At 47.1% G+C, this 20,174-nt stretch overlaps 1 protein-coding gene across 6 annotated transcripts; it reads right to left on the bottom strand.

The window, feature by feature from the left end:
- Positions 1–1,511: 1,511 nt before the first annotated feature.
- On the bottom strand, positions 1,512–19,184 carry VGLL2 (vestigial like family member 2). Of its 6 annotated transcripts, none has more exons than XR_014562259.1 (5): positions 18,907–19,184; positions 13,136–13,445; positions 4,227–4,733; positions 3,261–3,354; positions 1,512–2,664 (listed from the first exon to the last, which is right to left on the bottom strand). XR_014562259.1 is itself a non-coding variant. In XM_083731471.1 (5 exons), exons 1-4 carry the CDS (start codon positions 18,985–18,987, stop codon positions 3,320–3,322), a joined length of 933 nt encoding a protein of 310 aa, XP_083587597.1. In that variant the 5' UTR covers positions 18,988–19,184; the 3' UTR covers positions 1,512–2,664; positions 3,318–3,319. The 6 variants fall into 6 exon arrangements, 5 of the variants coding, with proteins under 5 accessions (XP_083587597.1, XP_083587598.1, XP_083587599.1 ...); XM_083731471.1 differs by having other exon boundaries at positions 3,318–3,354; XM_083731472.1 differs by having other exon boundaries at positions 1,512–2,505; positions 3,318–3,354.
- Between the last annotated feature and the right edge of the window lie 990 nt (positions 19,185–20,174).

Here is a 20,174-nt window from a genome sequence, read left to right as displayed (position 1 = left end):
AGGGCTTGGTGATTGGAAGGTTGGTGGTTTGAATCCCCGCAATGGAGTGAGCTCTCATTGCTCTGTCCCAGCTCCTGCCAACCTAGCAGTTCAAAAGCATGCCAGTGCAAGTAGATAAATAGGTACTGCTGTGGCAGGAAGGTAAACAGTGTTTCCGTGCACTTTGGTTTCTGTCACAGTGTACCGTTGTACCAGAGGCGGTTTAGCCATGTTGGCCACATGACCCAGAAAGCTGTCTGTGCACAAACACCAGCTCCCTCGGACTGAAAATGAGATGAGCGCTGCAACCCCGTAGTCACCTTTGACTGGACTTAACTGTCCACGTGCCCTTTACCTTTTACTCTTTAGTAAATTTGTTTAGTTTGTAGCCCAATCCCATTTCTTTCTAAATATGGTTAGGGCTTGGAAGCACAGACAACAGCTGGAAATTTTTCGTTGTCATCTACCATAGCGAGCTGTCCCAGAATTTATTTGTTTAACTGCTTGCCTGGGGTGAATATTTTGACCCACTCCAGCAAAATATATTGGCTGTGCAATTCTATGCATATTTACATGAAGTTAAGTCCCACTGTGTACAGTGAGACCTAGTCCCAGGTAAGTGTGTATAAGATTGCAGCTTAAGTGATGCATATTGGGGGGGGAATCCTAATTTCACATACACACTGCTGGGGGCTCAGCTGGTGATGACCTACCAGGAAAGAGATCTTGGTGTTGTGGGAGACAGCCGAATGAAATGCTGACCCTGTGTGTGACAGCTGTGAAAAGGTTGAATTCCATGCTAAGGATCATTGGAAAAGGAATCAAAACTGCCAATATCATAACTCCTTTTCCAAGTAAGGTTGGGAAAGATTTCTGTCTGAAACCCTGGAGAGCTGCTGCTAGTCAGTGTGCAGACAATATTGAGTGAGATGGACCAGTGGCCTGAAGTGGTATAAGGCAGTTCCCCATCTTTGGGGCATTTGAACTTTGAGGGGGGAAGATGAGTGAGAGAGGACATGATAGAGTTTTGCAAAACTACACGTGATGTGGAGAGAGTGGTGCTTTTCTCCTCTCCAGGTATCTGGGGTCATCCAATGAAACTGATCAGTTGAAAATTCAGAGCAGACACTTTAAACAATTCTTTTACACACTGTATAGTTAAATTGTGGAATTTGCTGCCAAAGGGTGTGTCAAGCACCTCCACTTTAGACGGCTTCAAATAAAACATGGAGGTTAAGGATATCACTGGCTACTGACCATAGTAGCTATAGGCAGCATCTAGGATTGGAGACAGCATAACTGCACGACAGCAGAATAATGTTTCTGGACCACAGCAGGAGAACACTACTGCCCTCATGCCCTGCTCTTGGATTTTCTATGCCTGCCCACTATGCAAAAACAGGATGCTGGACTAGATAAGCCTTTGATCTGATCCAGCGGGGCTCTTGTATTAACATTACCCACACCAACAAAACCCTTGTGAAACATTAACCTCTCCAGTCTGTTTTGCTTTCAAAACTCATACAATCAGATGGTGAAAGGAGACATCTTTAATTCAACTTTCCTACAAATAAACATCTCATATATGTCCCTTCAAAAAAGAAGAGAAGAGAGACCCAGTCACTGATCACTAGAAAGATACATACAGTGAGCATTCATATTAAATGGGGCCCTTTGTCTATCCAATTACTCCCCCACCCCAATTTTCTCCAGTTGTTACTTGTGTAGCCTTTTCTTTTCTTTTCTTTTTTGAAGGGTCTCTTCTTTCATCATAAAACGTTCCTTGTATAAAAACCTTATATATACACATATGGATGGATGCATTATCCAATGCAATTGTTGTGCCAAACTCGGAGAAGTGCCACCTTAGTTGTCAAGTTTCTAGAATTTGAACAGTTGTCTCTTGAACAGCTGCATTTGTGTAAGCCGGGAGGGCAGGTGGCCTGTGCTAGTCACTTGCCACTCATCACTATGCTGAAGACTGAAAGGTCTCTCCATTTAAAAAAAAGGGAGAAAAAATCCCAAACGTGCCTAGGAGTTTAGAATTCCTTTCTTTGTTTCTACAGTGAAAAGGACAACAATCCCATTTACAACGTCTGAATATCTTCTCATGCTGCTTTGAAAAAGGACTGTGGAGGTGTTTTTGTTTTTTAAAAAATGTCAGTCAAAAAGAAAAGTCCATGCGATTGTGCCAGCAGCAAACACTTTTTGCTTCCTAAAGTCAGCAGTTTCAAAGTCCTTCTTTGTTCATCTTGACTCTTTAGAATGGCCTGGCCACTGTTCATGGATGAGGGTGCCCAACCCCATCATCACCCCATCATCATCTTAGGTCCTGTTGGTTGAAAGTTGAAGTCTAAGCAGCTTTTAACTCCCACTGAATTGCCCGTGTTCTTGTCCTTGTAATGTGACACGAGATACTGAAAGATGGAGGGGGACAAAGAAGATGGAGTTGTGGGGTGGTTGGGAACGCTTTAGAATCAGCAGTTCAGCTCAGGAGGGATCCACCACAGAAGGAATAACGGCGAGCTGTAAACCAAGATCAGAAGCTGTTACAAATCGACTCGATTCAGCTCTGTCACCACCAGTCCTACTTAGGCAGAGATCTGACTAGAGGGGAAGAAGAAAAGGTGGAAGGGCAGGTCTAAAACCAATAGAGGTCCTTGCTTTTATCCTGAGGCTGTAAACCTGAGAACAGAGAAAAGAGAGAGAGAAAGAGAAAGAGAAAATGGAAATAAAATAAAACAGAAAAGGGGGAGGAGTATAAATATATAAGGATGGGGCAGGGGTGGGAAAAGACAACCACCACCATTTTCTTGAAAGGGTAGGTAACCTATCTAAAAGCATAGCAACGCACTCTCAAAATAAAAGGAAAACCCAAGTTCAAATGGATAGCTTCACAAGAGAATTTAGGGAATCCTGGTGGAAATCCGGTTTTGGCACTGTCCCTCACCTTTAGTTCCACATCTGTAAAAATGGGCACTTGGAATTGAATCAAACATTTTCTAAACAGAGAGGTGACTTGACTATAAACTAGGCATTAACAATGGGTTGCCATGATGAGCCCTCACAAACACAAAGAGCTCACCCTACAGGCTTATTAAGAGGATGGTGACAATTTAGAAAATTATACTATAGAGCTCAAGGACAGGAGCAACTCCATAAAAATACACATTAGGGGAGCAGGGGGAAGTGGGGAACATTTGCAGGGGGAGCACCTGGACCCATTGTTGCTACCCCTTGGAGTCATCCCTGCTTGGGGAATAAATGCAATAGAGACTCACAAGAGATGTGACCAGTTTTATTTACAACTAGGCCCCTACAGGGATAATTGGTTTCACCCTTAGTCTTTTGAATTGTAGAATCCAGAATTCTTTCCTTAGAGAGGGAAAGAAACAGAGAGACAAACACAGAGAAAGAGAGAGAGATGTTACCTAAGTTTGCACACCCACTAAACTAAAAATAAAAATAGTAATATCTGTATTTCATGGAAAACACATAGTAGACATCTCATCTAACAAGAAAACATTTTCTATCAGGAATTTAATAAAAACTGAAAGTTTCTTGAGGAAAGGTTATGTTCATTTTGTGAACATACTCCCTAAGATAGTCGTGGATAACTTTTGAACACCGAGAGCTGAATTATAAGTTGCATCAAGGAATACTTGAACTTGGGCTCTCCGGTGTGTTTCCTAATGTCACAATCATATTACCTATTTTTCTCAGTTTGCCTGTATCAGTGGCTTCAAGTGAGTCCACCTATGATGTGTTGAAGCAGCTACAGAACTATCACCATTCAGCTACGGGGCAAGAGTGTTTGCATGGATACGCTACACTTAATGTCACTGCACGAAAGCTAGATTTTTCTTCTTGATAATTACAGCATTTATTATTATTTTTTTGCAGAAAGGCAAGAAAAACACTTGTTAAGTTTAGAAATAAATAACTCAGTTTTATGTCTCACTCTGTTTCTGTTTGGTGCCTTACTTTGTTTTCATGAGTCGTCATTTAAATTTTTTTATTATGGCTAAGGACCTCAAAAGCTGGAAGTGGCCCCTGCCTCTCTGGACCTCTGAGAAGGGCTGAGGGCAGGAATTGTATTCTATTACTGTTCATTTTGTTATTTGCATTTATTTGGGGTAGAGCAAGGGGACCTTACTGATGAACACACACACACACACACACACTATTCAGGATGTGAGAAAAGGGTGGATGGACAGAAACAGAAAGCTACACCTGCCAGGCCTTACCTGTGTCCACATTGAGGCCTAAACTCTGTGCCATTTCCCCTGCAGGACTGGCAAAAGGTGCTGGCGTTGTCCACGCTGAAGTGGCAGGCTCACTCTTGCCCAGCTCGCACGGAGGGCTGACGGGCGTGGGCACTGAGGCGGGCGTGAGGCGGTGGGGGCGCACGGAAGCGGCGGGCACCAGCAGGGAGCCATAGCGAGGGTCAAAGTGAGGGCCATAGACCTCGTGCACAGCGGTGGGTCGAGGGTAGGCTGAGCTCTGTGTTCCAATGTAAGGGTGGTGGTGGTGGTGATGGTGGTGATGGGCAGGGTGCCAGGGCTCCGGGGGCCCCTGGTGGAGGTGACTGTGCAGTGAGCCTGGAGAGTAAGGGTCCGCTGTGGCAAAGGGCAGTTCACTGTGGGCACTGGTTGACAGTGGGCTGCCCAGGGACGCAGGCACTGAAGAGGGCTGGTACGTGCTGTTCCAGAAGGAAGGCGGGAAGCTGCGTTGGCTCATGGGGAATGATCCATCTGAACAAAGGAAGGTGGAGAAGCACATCAGAAAGGTGTGATGTCCATCCATTCCGTTAACCACAGGGACTCCTACTGATAATGCATGTGCTTTCTAGATAAGCATCCTTCCTGTAACCTGTTTCCAAGGCAAATTGTTTCGCCAAAAGGGTCTTCAGATTAGCCCCTCTCCTGGACTTTCACCCTGGCCATCAACCTCTTTTTCTGATTCACATCAAGAATAGAAGGGTGCTCTACAAAAAAAGAGTCCCTTGAATTATAAAGGCCAATGCCATTTTTACCAGTGATGCTTTAAATAGGCAATTTCAATTGGTCAGCTGTAACCATGACTAAGGGCTCATCCTTTTGCTCCACACTTTCTAGGAACAGGTCCTGATTTTAAAGCTCTGTGTTCAAGCGCTCCCTCCTTCCACTGCTTACCTCGAGGAAACCTGCTCTTTAATGCTTAATTAGGACAAACAGCAATTCAGGTTTTCTGTGGATTGCTGTTTGGTCCAATTCAGTGGTAAAGAACATGTTTTTGTGGGGAAAGTGCTGGGGAGGGAAGCACTAGGACAAGAAGCTTTAAAGCATGGACCTGTGTCTAGAAACGTGGCACAAAAGGAAGTCTGGATGAGCTTCCAGATGACCTGATTAACCAGCATTCAACCTGATTTGTTTGTGGAGAGATTAGGCCACATCAGCTGCTTGATGAGCATTTGCCTAGACATTTCTGTGGTAAGATTGGATGATGTTGCATCAAGCCACTGTTATCCCACAGAGTGCATTCCCCTGCCCATTTCCTTATTGTAAAAAGTCGGATATTGCGGGGAAGTGGGTTTGTTTCACAAAAGCTCAGAATCAGCTTTAATTGCACAGCCTGAATTTGCTGCTATGCGATTGAAAGTCTTAAGTTTAGCTGGAACCCTAACGTTCATTTTTACCCTTGCATCATGTAAAGCCTCTGTCAAAATACAAAATAAGCATTAAAATCCAACCAAGACCCTAGAAGCACATTAAAAACTAACCAATTTACTATGGCAAAAGTTTGTGTGGATCTTAGTCCATGTTGTCAGGTACATTAAATGCAGTTCTATTTGGCAGATACACATAGGAGTAAAGGGATGGGGAGAGTAAAGTTTGGCATTAAATTGCAGTGAAATGCATGACCAAAGCTGACAATCTACTGATTTAAGTTAGTCATCATGTCCATTGATCTCAGTGGGTCTACACCGATGAGGACTGAGGATGGATACATCCCATTTTCTGTGGCAATTTATTCAGAACTGAAATGGAATGATCCTAGCTTGCTTTTTATGTTTCATTGTCACTTAACTCCATCCTTTACATCCATGTATACCGTATACCTTTATTGAAATTGGCTGAAATGTAACATGAATTTACTTTTGTATTTTGTCCAGCATTAAGAAGATTGGTTGAATAATATGACATGAGCACAGATGAGTTGTTTGGTGTCTTGTGTCAAAAGGAAATATATTCTGCACTTTCCTAACTAAAAAGTATTATTGGCATCTTTCAAAAAATAAAATAAAAATGTCTCTAGTCCTCCAGAAACTTAACTCCACCCTGGTGAATCTTTTTAAAGAGAGAGTGCACTGAATGAGCCAGATGAACCCTGAACCCTTGATTCCAGAAGCGATCCACACTGTGAGCAACCCATGATTCTTAAGAGCTCATAAGCAATTTGATTCCCACGGAGCAACAGACAATCTCAGCTGTCAATGAACCTTCAGGCAGATAACAGAACCCTAACAACATCTGATCTCAAGAGATTATTTTTGGGATTATTCTCACAGAATCCCATAGTGATAAAATCTAAATTACACTCCACACAAACTTTTTTTTAATGTGTTAAGTATACCATTGGGGGGGGGGGGCGCATCTCCTGCAGCCACCACAAGGATCCCATCAGGTTGCAGGATAATCATTTGCTTTAACCAAGGACACCTTGCGAGCTTCATGAGTAAGGGGGCGGGGGGTTAGATTTCTCATGACCAAGTCTCAAAATGGAAGATATGCATTGACAGTAAGGTCATGAGGGAGCTTGCAGATCTCTCTCATATAATGCCCTTGCAACTTAACTATGCTTCATTATAGACATGGTTCTCACTTATTTTATTTTTAAACAGGGCGGGAAGATGCTTTGCGCCTGCGATCCTGCGCGCGCTTCCTCGGCAGCAAGCCCCGTGGAAATGTTTCTGAAGAAGCATGGCTAAGATCAGGCTGCAGCTCGAGACAACGGCATCCTGTGTGTATCTAAAACAACCCTTAGTGTCTCCTCGGGCGTTCAAATCGCGTCCAAAGCAATCGCTGATCAGAGCAAGTGCTTTCCTACCAGGGATACCCTGCAAAATATTCGAGTACGCGGGAAAGTCGCGGAACTTCTTTAAGAACAAATGTACATCGGATCGTGTCTCTTAGCTGCTGGCTTCAAGCAGAATTATGAGTGTCTGGGGCCGAGGTGACACCCTGCGTCCTGTAAGCCCCTATTTTTGGAGCGCTGCTGCAGTCCCACGGAAGCGCCCTTTAGAGTCACAGAGTCTGCCATGGACTCCTTTCTCTCTGTCAGCCCTTCTAGTCGCCAGGAGGCATTTGAGTGGGGATCGGGGCCGAGCGGAAAGGATTAAATTGCCCCTGGGATTGGGTTCCCAGGTGGTGTTGGACTACAACTCCCATCATCCCTTGGCCACCGGTCCTTCTAACTAGGGATGATGGGAGTTGTAGTCCAGCAACAGCATGGGACCCAAGCTGGACTTAATGGTGGTGGAACTCTTCCAGAGGGTAACCTGTCTATCACTTCGCTAAGCTTACTTCCCTCCAAGTGGGGAAAGCAGACCTGCTGCGTCCGCGGACCCGCCTACTCATTCCGCTGACCGCGACCCCTTGCTGGATCTCTGCGCCGAAGTCTTGCCCTGGACCGCACCGCTGCTCCCCACAAGGCTAAGGTTCGAGATTTTGCAAGTTTTCCAAGGGTGATTTCTGCCCCAGTTTTTGCGCATTGCTGAAGGGCGATGCAGAAGCGCACTAAAGAAACGAATTTGCACTTCCGATCTGGAAAACCCCGGGGCTTGCTCGAACAAAGTGGGGTGGGAGCATGAGACTCTCGGGGTCGTGAGTTCGAGCCCCATGTTGGGCAAAAGATTCATACATTGCAGGGGGTGGACTAGATGACCCTTGTGGACTCTTCCAACTCTACAGCTCCTTTATGATTCTAACTAGCCGGGGAAACGGAAGTTGGACCCCAGTGGAAGCATGTTTACTTCGAGAGAGTGATGCCTGCAAAGAATGGCTACTCAGGTATGGGGCTGCGGCCTGACTTTGGGACTTCTGCGTAAACGTCTCTGGAATGGTGATGTCCGCGTTTAGACAAATATTGCTGAATTTCGAGATTTCTCCTTCTCAGCAGCTTGTTTTCTGGCTGCTGTGACTGTGCTTTGATATCCAAGTGTGTCATACATGGACGTAGCCAGGATTTTTATCAGGGGGGCAGGCTTTTGTTAGGGGGGGGGCAGAACTTCAGGTTTATATTGATTGGGGGGTAGCTGCCCCCCTAGGCTACGCCCATGGTGTCATACTCCGTACTGATTTTTGGAGAGCATCACCCAGCGTATCCAGAAATACCCCAGCCATCTCTTTCTTCACTAGAAAATGCCATATACTGCGGTGCAGTATTTCAGAATACAGGCAGATTTTTTTTAAAAAGAAAAGAAAAAGAAAAAAGGTGATGGTAGTTGAGAATTAATTGCCAATTTTAAAGATTTGCCTCTTTCTAAAAAGAAAGCAATTAGTTATCACACTAATTAGTAATAACTAAGATAGCAATTAGTTATTACTGTTCATTACCCTGTCCGCTTATAAAAATGATTAAAAACCCAGTAAGATCCATGAATCGAGAGTGAATGCGTGTTCTAAAACCCAACTTTTTCTCTCTCCCAGAAGTCGTTGCTTGGCATCATCCGGCCTAGCCAAAAAAACCAAAAAGGTGGAAAAAGGCGAGGGGGGGGGCATTATCCATATTAAACAAAACACCTTGGAATCGAATGGAGAGGGAATGAGACCCCCAGTCTGTGACTCCGGTTTGTTAAGTACTTGAATTTAAGGGGCCTGTCCTAAGCGCACATATAATGGGGGTACCTTTCATTGCTGAACAATTCCTTCAGAGTGAATGTACACATAATTGTGCCGTTAGCCCGTGCAATTCTACACTTGCATTTACTCCAGAATTCGATGGCATTTCTCCCCCGGTAAGCTGTGTGCCCCAATTCCAGAGGACTCCAGACAGGAACACCCGCTGCTGCAAAAGCATTCCTACAACTATTTAAAATCACTTACTTTCTATATTTTTGCTTCAGGGTCGCCTTATTTCTACAACGCCCGGAACCAGGACTTAAAAAGCATTAAGTAATATTTGGGGGACAAAAAAATTATTTGCTCTCTTCAAGTAGCCTAACAGGTTGGGCGATGAGGCGGCTACATTTTGCATCCCACGTCTTTTTAATCAGAAGTAAATGGTATTGCATCCCATTGAGTTTCCTCTCAAAAGTGTTGTTTGGGGGCTTTTCCTTTGCCTTTATCGGGCAGATTGGATTTTTCGTTTCTTAGAGCCTTGGAAAGAAAACCCCGTTCTTAAATGTGCAATTTGCGTATCTGGAAAACCCCAGCCTCTCCCCCGCCTTCTGCGTTCGTTGCCGGATTCGTTTCCTTTCCCCATTGAATTAAGACGCTCCTCCCTATTTGCCTCCTTGCGTTTCCCCCGCCCTATGTCCCCTGCCCCAAGTCGGCGGCCATTACGGGGCCGGGGTGTCTGTTGGTTAAAGGGGACGGTGTCTTGCTGCGACCTGTCGCCTCCCGATCGCCCTTTAGAGTGAAGAATATTAATCCCGAAATTAACCAGTCCCATGCAAGATCCCTTTTTAAAAAGGAAAAGTTGGTACTACGATCCTGTCATCTCTCTGCTTGGAAGTAAACCCCCATGGAGTTCAGACGAGCTGCTTCCAGGGTGAAAATAGATAGTTTTGCAAGCTCTCTCTCAATTATATCAATGTTTAATTGGTGTTTTTTTTTAATGCTTGGTGTCCCCTCCCCATGTTTTGAACTGTTCTTATTTTTATCTGTAAACTGTCTTGAGTCCCTGGTCAGAGGAAAATACGGGGTACTGTATAAATAAATAAATATACTGTATTGTTATAATATATATATATAATATATATTATATATAATTTATATAAATTCCTTCCAGTAGCACCTTAGAGACCAACTGAGTTTGGTATGAGCTTTCGTGTGCATGCACACTTCTTCAGCTGCTACTGGAAGGATTTTTTTATATTTTGTTTCGACTATGGCAGACCAGCACTGCTATCTACCTGTAACTAGTGTTATAATAATATTACTGATCTGTATGTATTCAGCCCTCGGTGTCCACGTGTCCTCCTGCAATAAGTCTTGTTTTCTCGTGTTCAAGTTGTTTTAAAAAAAACCCCAATAACCCCAAAATCACCATCCTCCTCCCGCCCCTGTTCATTTAACAGCTGCTTGATATGCAGGAATTAACAAGCGCCGCTTTTCGCCGCCGAAAGAGAACGGAATCCGCTGCTAATTGCTGCAGCTCAAGCGGCGGCCCAAGCCTCCGGCATGCTAGTCTCGCTCGCCCGGGCGCAGACGCCCCAGCTTGTTTCTCCCTCCCCCCAGTTGCGCTCCCCGAGGGGCTGCCGAGATTTTCTTGACAACGGCCTCTTGGGGGCCACAAAAGGCAGGGCAGCCCTCTGCCCTTCTCGGCCCGGCAGCTGCTCCAGGGAGACCTTGCTGGGCCATTTGTTTTGTCTTTCTGAGATTCCGGCAGCTGAGCTGCCCTCGTCGGGGACTTTTGGAGTTTGGTAGGAAAGGGGGGAAATTCATTTCTCCCGTCCCTGTGAAAAGTTTAGCCCTGTAAATTCCAGAAAGTGGAACTTTAATAATAATAATAATAATAATAATAATAATAATAATAATGCAAACTTTGGAAATGTACAAAGAGGTAATGTTAAAATCAGTGGCATAGTGTGGGTTGTCAGCACCCAGGGCAAGGCAAGTAATTTGCGCCCCCTAACCCGTGGATTTGCGCCCCCTAACCCTAACCCCCAGATGTTGCGCCTGGTGCGGCCGGCCCCCCCTGCACCCCCCACGCTACACCACTGGTTAAAATTCTAAACTGGATTAAACATGTGTTTTCAAAACTACACACTTTTTGATCTGATATGTGTGAGCAGAAATGTATCAGCTTGGAGAATTTAGTAAGAGAGACATCACCTTTCACAGGCAGCTGCCTTGGATTGAGCTTTTGGTCCAGCTAGATCAGAATCGTCCACAGTGATTGGCAGAGACTCTCAATTCAGACTAGGGACATTTGCAGCCCTACCTGGGGATTTGACCTTCTGCAGGCAAAACAGGTGCTCTACTAGCTACCATTGCACTGCTAGACAGGGTTTAGTTTGCAAGAAGGTTATTGAGATAAATGGGATGCTGGCAACCGGCGCTTTTTTAAAAGAATAAAGAAAATACTTAAAGGCAAATGGAAAGGTTAGATCTAGATTAAATTGAATAAAGCATGGACTGGCATGTCAAAGGTGACACAGCAACTTCCGAAAAAATTGCATGCAAGGAGAGAACCCATCCCAAAACAAATTCCAGTGTGGATGCACCCCTAGCCTGTTTTTTCTTTAAAAGTTCTATCTCTCCTATATTCTCTTCTATACAGAATAGAATTCTATAATAGAATTCCCTTCTATTCATATGCATAGAAGTTCATGTACCTACAGGACAATTCAAAACACATCATACACAACCCACCTTTTGCAGTGGAAAAGATTTAGGCTGTAATCCAGGAAGTAAACCTCACTGAACTCAGTGGGGCTTCCTTCTGAGTAGGGTTGCACTGCCAAACAGCACAGAACATGGGGCTCCTGTACCTTTAAGAGATGTATAGATGAAGGTACTCCAGCAGATGTAGCTATAGGTACCTGGTCCTCCAGTTCCCATTGACCCCCATGGCCAGGGAAGCATCTGGTTTTGCCTCTTTGTATTTTTACCAACTACAGAAGTGCCCTGCAGGATCAAACACAGCCTTCTCATTCAGCATCTCTCTTCACACAGTGGCTGACCAGATACTTGCTATCAGAAGGCCACAAGCAGAGCATGAAGGCAAAGAGTCCCCCCCCCCCCTCGTAAATAGTTTCAGTGATATATTGTGTCTGAATATGGAGGCTTCATATAGGTTTCACACACTTAACTGTTCAATTAAGATCAATAGGGCTTAGAACCCTATTGACCTGGCCCACGTCCTTTACTCAGAGCATTCAATGCATCTAGTGTTGGGAATCTGATATATGTTTTTGTGGCTCATTGCTTCCTTCCCCCACCGTTTTGGAAGCAAGACACAAAAGATGAAATATATGCCCCTCATTGCTTCCAATTAAAGTTTGTTTGTGGATTCTTGCAGGCTGCTATTTATTCATAAATAAGGCCCATTTAGTTGAATGCAACTTATGCGTCACTAACTCCCAAGTGAGCCTAAAGGATTACAGCATTGGTGAATGTGACTATTCCTGGATTCATTTATCGGAGTAGCTACTACAGACCATTAAAGCTGTGATCCTATGTACCCTTATCCTGGGACTAAGTCACATAAGGCCAAATCAACAATATAGTCTTAGGCTGTGTACACACTTCTGTTTACTATGCATCCAGTGTGTTCCCGCTCCTAGTTTGGAAAGTGGTATACCCACGATGTTAGCCATATATATCCTGCCATTGCTTATGAAGTACATTGTTTTGATGCATCTCTTGCCCCCTCAAAAAACCCCAGCTTTGATCCAGATTGGGAAAAAGAAGGACCTAGCTGTGTTTTAAGCTGGTACTGTGTACACAATCTTTATTGCCTTGGCTCCCTTCCTAATTTCAAAGAGGATAAGATCTTTTATAGGTGATTATAAACAGATATCCCTGGAGAAAATGTGTCAGCCATTATGTTTGCACACATGCGATATAATTCTGCCCCAGCCACTCCACACTTTCCCCACTGCAGACATAGAACTCTGTGGGTTATGCCGAACATATCTATTCACAGGTGAGCAGCACACCTAGGTTGTACCAAATGCCCCTTGCTTCAAAGCATTGGATCCCATTCAAAGTCTGTATCCAGGTCACTGCTGCTCCCTGAGCTGCCTGGCTTTCAACAACAGCTACCACACCTTAAGGCTATAGTGGCACAACATCGTGTGCTAATTCTCCCTAGCCCTTTGCCCGGAACTACAGTTCCCTGCTGGGAAGGCACCAGTAGTTAAGCCAGATTCAAAGAGTTTCCTAGTGCGTGCGCAGACAGACCAGGCAGCGAGGGTCCTGCAGGGCCAAGAGGCTTATCAGCTCACCCCTCCAAGAGCTGGAGCTCCTCATGGCAGCCTTCATGCTGGAGCTGCTGGGCGAGTAGCTGCTGGGCTGGCTGAGGGCTCGGCTGAAGTGCTCGTCCACCACAGCACTGATGTCCCCTTGGAAATAGGTGAACAAGACGCATCTGGAATTGAGGACTTCGGCCTCCGGGGGGCGCTCTTTCTCCGGGCTGCACTCTTCCTCTTTGATGCTGGCAGGGGCAGTGTGGCTGGAGAAGGAGCTGCTGGCACTGCTGCCGCTTGTGCTGGCGCTCTCCGCGGCTTCCTGCATCTTCGAGTAAAAGGCTAGTTTCTGTGGAAGAGAGCAGAAGGCAATCAAGGTCCGTGCACACAGGCCTGCCCATCAGATATGTGCCAATGGCTCCCCTGCCAAACAGTTGCATTTCGAGGGCAATGAGGCAGCAGGAAAGTTCTGCCTCTCAACCCCAGTTTTTGTGTATAAATAAATGAAATGCAACAATCCCCAGTCTTTTCTACAAACCTACCCATGTAGGAGCCCCTCTCTGTGCATCAGAAGGGAATGAGGTCTAGAGGAGGAAAGCATGCATACATTGGGCTGGTGGACTGATAGACATACATAACTTTAAAAAATGTGTGTAATGAAATTCAGAGCCAGTGTGGTGTAGTGCTTAGAGGGTTGGACTAGGACTTGAGAGACCAGGGCTCAAATCTCCACTCAGCCATGAAGCTCCCTGAGCCAGTCACAGTCTCTTAGATGCTAATCTACCTCACAGGGTTGTTGGGAGAAGAATACAGTGGTACCTCAGGTTAAGTACTTAATTCGTTCCGGAGGTCCATTCTTAACCTGAAATTGTTCTTAAACTGAAGCACCACTTTAGCTAATGGGGCCTCCCACTGCCACTGCGCTGCCGGAGCACAATTTCTGTTCTCATCCTGAAGCAAAGTTCTTAACCCGGGGTAATATTTCTGGGTTAGCGGATTCTGTAACCTGAAGCGTATGTAACCTGAAGCATATGTAACCCGAGGTACTACTGTATTGAGAAAGAGAGAACCATGCACGCCATAACAAACAAACAAATACAATTAAGCACTCTGATCAATGACTGGTGGTATGATTTATTGTTATCCCAGACTGAAAGTTTCTTTGGCTACAAAAACTCGCATTGCGACTGCTTTGCCAAAGGGCTGCTGGGCTATTTAAAAAAATAAAAAAAGCTGGGGATGGGAGGGGAGACCAACACTCTATACGTCTGAACTGTCTGTCTGCCGGCGTCTGACCTACTCTGGCTCTTTTATAGGCTCAGGTGGAGGTCTGGTGAAGAAGGGCTGGGTAGAAGGGACATGTGAACACAACACTCAAAATGCACGGATTCCTGCGAAGGCAAGCTTTGCCTTTCACCAGTGGGGAGATTTGGGACACTGTGGTTTGCGCCTCAGTCAGGTTTTACAATCTCCCGATCCACAAACTTTTCAGGCAAGAGAACTTGGAAGGGCTTTGCTCCAACGGTTCTGGCTGAAGGAGCTGCTGGATCGCAGCAAGCTGCCCCGTCTTTTTCTCTGGAGGGAAAAAAGCTCTCTCTTCCTACTCTTTGAATCGAAGCAAACTGACCCAGTTCCCTGGCCTTGGAGGGCTGCGGCCAGCGGAGAGGAGCAAGAAGCAACGCGCTCCGGGTTTCTCTGTTTGGCTAGCGCGCTTCGCTCGCAGCACTCAGCGCCGGCGGAAAATTTGGCGACGTGCCTGGCTAGTGGAGGCCGACGCGCCGCTGAGAAGGGCCCTCGGAAAGCGGCAGCGCAGGCCGGACAGAAGGGAAGGCTCCTGCTCGCTCCGACCCGTATTTTGCAAGAAGAGCGGGAAAACAAAAGCAAGACCGGGGTGGAAATGAACCAGGCAACGGCCGACGTCCGCAGGCAGGAGAGAAGACGGCCGCGGCATCCCGCTTCCAAGCTAGCCCGAGACAGCTGGAGCAGGCGGAGAATTCCATTTCTTTGTAAAGATAAGAGGTGACACCAATTGTCCAAATTGAAGGGAAAACACCAGGAGGAATCGTAACCACAAACTACCTCGCGCATCTGAAGAAGTGTGCATGCACACGAAAGCTCATACCAAGAACTGACTTAGTTGGTCTTTAAGGTGCTACTGGAAGGAATTTTGTTTTGTTTTGACTATGGCAGACCAACACGGCTACCTATCTGTACCTCGCGCATGAAAGCGCTGCGCTTTAACAATGTCCGAATGGGACACAATGCGGATCGAAATCCAGAAGATGTTCGTGTACTTTGGTTTCTTAATTATGCCAACAGCAAAAAGCCCTGTTGATTCTAAGAGACCGGAATGGCAGGCCAGAGATCGCCCTGAACCTGGTTATTCGCATGAAATTACTCTCAGTGAAGGGTCCCTGGAGCACCAACCCTTTCAAAACCAAAAGAAGGAAAACTAAAAGCTGATAAGACTATTTTCTGAGTTTACTTCTAGTAGGATCAAGAGGCGGCGGGAAAGCCACGCAACTGGCAGGACTCGAACTCGGTTTGGGAAGAACAGCGCCCGCTTGGCACGGGGAGAGAGAGAGAGAGAGAGAGAGAGAGAGAGAGAGAGAGAGAGAGAGAGAGGCATTTCCGACGGGACCAGATTATTTTTCACTGGGTTCTTTGAGAGAGATCTAGAAGGCCTGCTAAATGTTCTCCATGTTTGCTTTGCCGCGGTTAGCGTGTCTGCAGCTGCTGCTGCTGTTGCTGCCGCCTCCGTCAAGGGCTATCAAAATGCAAAATGAATAATTGGATTCGGACACAGCGCAAAAGTCCTGGAGGGAGAGTAAGAAGACGTTGGAGGGGGCGGGAGGCGAAGCAGCCAGGCTCGCCGCTCTCTAGATTTCTGCGATTTAATTATGCTACGACGTGGCCATCTCAGGAGCAGAGCGGCTTTAAAAGGGCGATAGACGCATTCGCGGAGCAGTCAGTGAGTGGCTACTGGCCACAAGGGCTACTTGCACGGCCAGGGGTCTGTTGTGCCTGCGAATAATACGAGTCTTGGTGGGGGGACGGGGACAGCAGGAGGAGGGAAGGACTCCTGCCCTCCTGGCCTGCTTGGGGCCTTCCCAGAGGATCTGCTTGGGCACGGTGCGACATAGGGCGGTGGGCCGGATCCAGCAGGATTCTCCTTATGATGGAGCGATTTGGGAGCGTATTCTGACCTACGCCTGCCTCAGTCCTTGCGCTGACCGGCCTCCCACTCCAAGCAGCAGATATTGGAGGGAGGGACCGGCACCCAGAAAGCCCAGCAAATTATTTTTCATTCGCTCCATTTTCACCACCACGGAGGGCCCTGAGAGCGGCATCTCCCGCTCCTCACTCAGCCGAAAGACTGACAAACCAAACGGGACTCGTATTCTTCCCCTGCTGAGTGACCTTCCCATTTCCTCGAGCTGCACCTCCTCGCGTGGAATGCACAATTGTAAGGTCCTCGGGGCAGGAAGCTTTCCTTCTCTTTGCTTCGTTACTGTGGCAAAGCATCAGGCGCATTGGCTTGGACAAGCCACTCCGGTCCGTGTCCCCAGACGGGTCATCAGAAATGTCCCATGTTTAATAGTGTCTCGGGGAAAGAAAATTAGGTACCGCGATCTCCAAATCCTACTAAAACTCATCAAGGTGCTTCAGAATCCAGGTGCCGCCACAGCACGGAGTCGGCATAGGGAACTGGGTCCTTTCTCAAGGGACCCTATTCTGACCGGCCTTGCAGAACTATCTGAGAAGGAGCCTGACAAATTACGAATTACAAGCATTATTCTCCATACATTGGTGGGAAGAGGAAAAAATAGCGAGGGCTACTCTTGAGACGTTATCGCGGAAGGAAGGAAGCAACTCGTGGAACTATTATCTGACATTCATTCGTTTTATGGAGGAACCTGAATCGACGGGGCAGACGTTCCTAAGGATTTCAAAATGAACTAAATTGACTTAGCCGCCGGCTGAGTCCTGCAAAGCCTAACTTTTCGTTATCAACCACATTCATTTGGAAGCAAACGCCTAGGATTGTTGGGCTTGTTCCGTTTAGGAAAAACAGAAAGATGTATTTACAGAAACACAGAAATATGAAATAGAGAAAGAGTGTCGGACTGAATGTCGCCTGCTATCTCTTCCTTTAATGCTGAGTTTCAGTTTTCCTTGCAAACTGAATTTCTATTCCGCCCGACACAATGAAACAATTTTGAATTTCTTTTGCTGTGCAAGACGGGCTTTAAATGGAAGGCAATATTTCCGCATTTTGTCAGTTTTTTTTCACTTAATGATATCTTATTTTTATCTGAACTCTTCAAGAACCAGAATTTATTTCTAGCAAAACAAACAAACAAAAAACCCCAAAACAACAACAACAATCCACTCACATTCGTTAAAGAGGCTCGCAATACAATTCAGATCTCCTTGATTCAAGGAAGGTTGGTCTAGCGACGGAAATGAAAACGAATTGCTTCTCTTATTTGCAACAAGGAACCGAGGGGCAAGTGAAGGTGGCGGTCTCGGATTTATCGCCGCGCCTTTTGCATGCAAACGAACAGGGCTGAAACATTTTGCTACTTCCGAGTCCAGAGTTCTGAACTTTCTTACAAAAAGCTGCAGAACGCGTCCCGCCTACTTAGCTTAGGAAATTAACCGAAAAAAAGATAAAAGCTCACCGAAAATTGCAATGGCCCGAGAGAACGAAATTGCAGGAAGCGATTCTCACAGGTTTCTAAAAATAAAATAATCATTTGGGATAGTTTGCATTTATACAACGTATTCCGAGTCCGAAGCAATGCACGTTGTTAGCTTACGACATCCTCGCAAGGAAGGCCAGCGTTACTGCACATACGGCTGCGAAGAACGAGGTAAAAATGGCATTCCGAAAGCCACCCCTGGAATTAGTGGCTGAACTATTGTTCCAACTCCTGTTACAATCTCATTAACACTTCTAACCATTACAGTCGTTCTCCCATTCCTGAAAACAAGTTTAAATACCATTGGTGTCCATGGGTAATATATTTTTAAGTCCAACTGGCGCGCAGGCTGAGCTCGCCGCGAAACATCCCCACCCGCCATCCCGAGAGCACTTCGTATTCCGAACATGAACACGTTTGCAAAGAAACCCAAAATAAAATCACCACAAGCCTGACTAAAACGGAACCATTTGCTAATTCAATTCCCCCAGAAATCGCGGGACCGCGGTCCATTTGCATTTCAGCCCAAGAATTTTCTGACGGTAAGAGCTGTTCGACAGTGGAACGGGCTGCCACGAGAGGTGGTGGATTCTCCTTCACTGGAAAGGCTTTAAGCAGAGGTTGGATGGCCACCAGTCATGTATGACCTAAGCTGAGATTCCTGCACTGCAAGGGGTTGGACTAGATGACCCTGGCGCTCCATTGAGACTCTCAACTCTACAATTCTATTATTCATCCAGGGAATACGAGTGGGGCGGGAAATAGAGCGATACAAGAAGTTGAGCCCCAGGATTCCCTTAACCTCTCCGCCCCCCCCCCCCCAGATTCCTCCGGCTGCGCTCATAAGTCACCCCCGGCGAATTATTGTGCCAAGCTCGAGATAGAATCCTAGAATCATAGAACTGGAGGGAACCCCGAGGATCATCTAGTCCACCCCCTGCAATGCAGGACTCTTTGGGCCAACGTGGGGCTCGAATTCACGAGCCTGACATTAAGAGTCTCATGGTCTACCAACTGAGCCATGCCAGGGTATATGCCAGGCCAGCGGCACCTCCTTGACGGTGCCTGGGGCTTCCCCGCCTCCCTCCGCCCCCGGCGACCTACCTGGTGGTAAGGGCTATAGGCGGCTGCGAAGTACGGCTGGGGAGGACCATAGACTTGGTACATCACATCCAGGCAGCTCATGGCGAAAGGCAGCCGCGACTCCGGCAGCGGAGCGTCAGTTCTGGCCCGGCGGCTGCATAGGGGGTTTTCCTATCGGGCCGCCCGCCCCTCGAGCAAGGAAGGGGCGGGGAAGGAAGCTCGCGGGAGGAAGGGAGCCTGGCCCTGCCCCGCCGCTGTCAGCCAGCGCAGCGCCAGTCCACGCGCCCACGAGGAACAGGCGCGGCGGGCGCCAGACGGGAAGCATTTAAACCACACGCTCGGCGTCAGGCGGGGGCGGGGCGGCCGCGGCCAATGGGGAAGCGCCCAGCGCGCACGCGCACCCCTCTGCCCGGTTGCTCTGTGACAGGCCTCCCTCGCGCCGCCGCCGCCGCCGCTGCCAGGACAGACGTCGCGCCTTTTCCTGTGCCCCACTCCCAACCTGGTGCGTTCGGAGCCCATCGCCAGAGCAACGGTAGTTCCCGCCCCTACGTGCACGTGCTTTGCATTGTGTGTGCGGTGGGGGGGGGGGGGAAATCCAGGGGAGGCTGCAGGCAAGCAGGTAATATAGGCAGGAAGAAGGGCGATTGATGCCGCGGAGGAAAAACTGGTCCAAATGTTGTTTGTTTCTTCAAACCGAAAGGTCCACAGAGCGCATCACGTGCAGTCAAAGCAGGCAGTCCCTAACTTGCAATCTAAAAAAGTAATAAGAAAAAAAATCAACGCATATATAAAAGCAGAGTATGAGGAGGGAATGCGGCCAGGACGCGGGAATCGATTAATAGAACTCTGCAATTCTGTTTCTTTAAGCTGCATGTACTAGAGCAGAGTATTTGAGAGAAAGCAACGAACACAAGCCGAATATCTGGAGGATTCCGTTCAGCGGCAAGATTTGCCTCCCGGGGGAATATTGCTTCCTTCCACACCACATCTCTGCTGTGGCAGATACTCATTCATTATATTTAGTCGTTTAGTCGTGTCCGACTCTTCGCGACCCCCTGGACCAGAGCACGCCAGGCACTCCTGTCTTCCACTGCCTCCTGCAGTTTGGTCAAACTCATGTTGGTAGCTTCGAGAACACTGTCCAACCATCTCGTCCTCTGTCGTCCCCTTCTCCTTGTGCCCAGGGCAGTGAATAGCGGCTACTTCTGCTTGCCATCTGCCGCAGGTGGGTGAGCAAGCAGCAACTTGCTGCTAGGAGTAGCAGCAGACACTGTGTGTGTGAGAGAGAG

The sequence above is a fragment of the Podarcis gaigeae genome (assembly GCF_964106915.1).
Source record: "Podarcis gaigeae genome assembly, chromosome: 3".
Taxonomy (NCBI): domain Eukaryota; kingdom Metazoa; phylum Chordata; class Lepidosauria; order Squamata; family Lacertidae; genus Podarcis; species Podarcis gaigeae.
The sequence above is the reverse complement of the archived record's forward strand: the minus strand, read 5'-3'. Positions and strand labels throughout refer to the sequence as shown.

Coding starts and splice junctions, on each gene's coding strand:
- VGLL2 (XM_083731469.1), bottom strand. CDS start 18,987: ATGAGCTGCCTGGATGTGATGTACCAAGTCTATGGTCCTCCCCAGCCG. Junction 13,446..18,906: donor CCTATAGCCCTTACCACCAG/GTAGGTCGCCGG, acceptor TCTCTTCCACAG/AAACTAGCCTTTTACTCGAA. Junction 2,665..4,226: donor AGGCCTCAATGTGGACACAG/GTAAGGCCTGGC, acceptor CTCTGTTCTCAG/GTTTACAGCCTCAGGATAAA.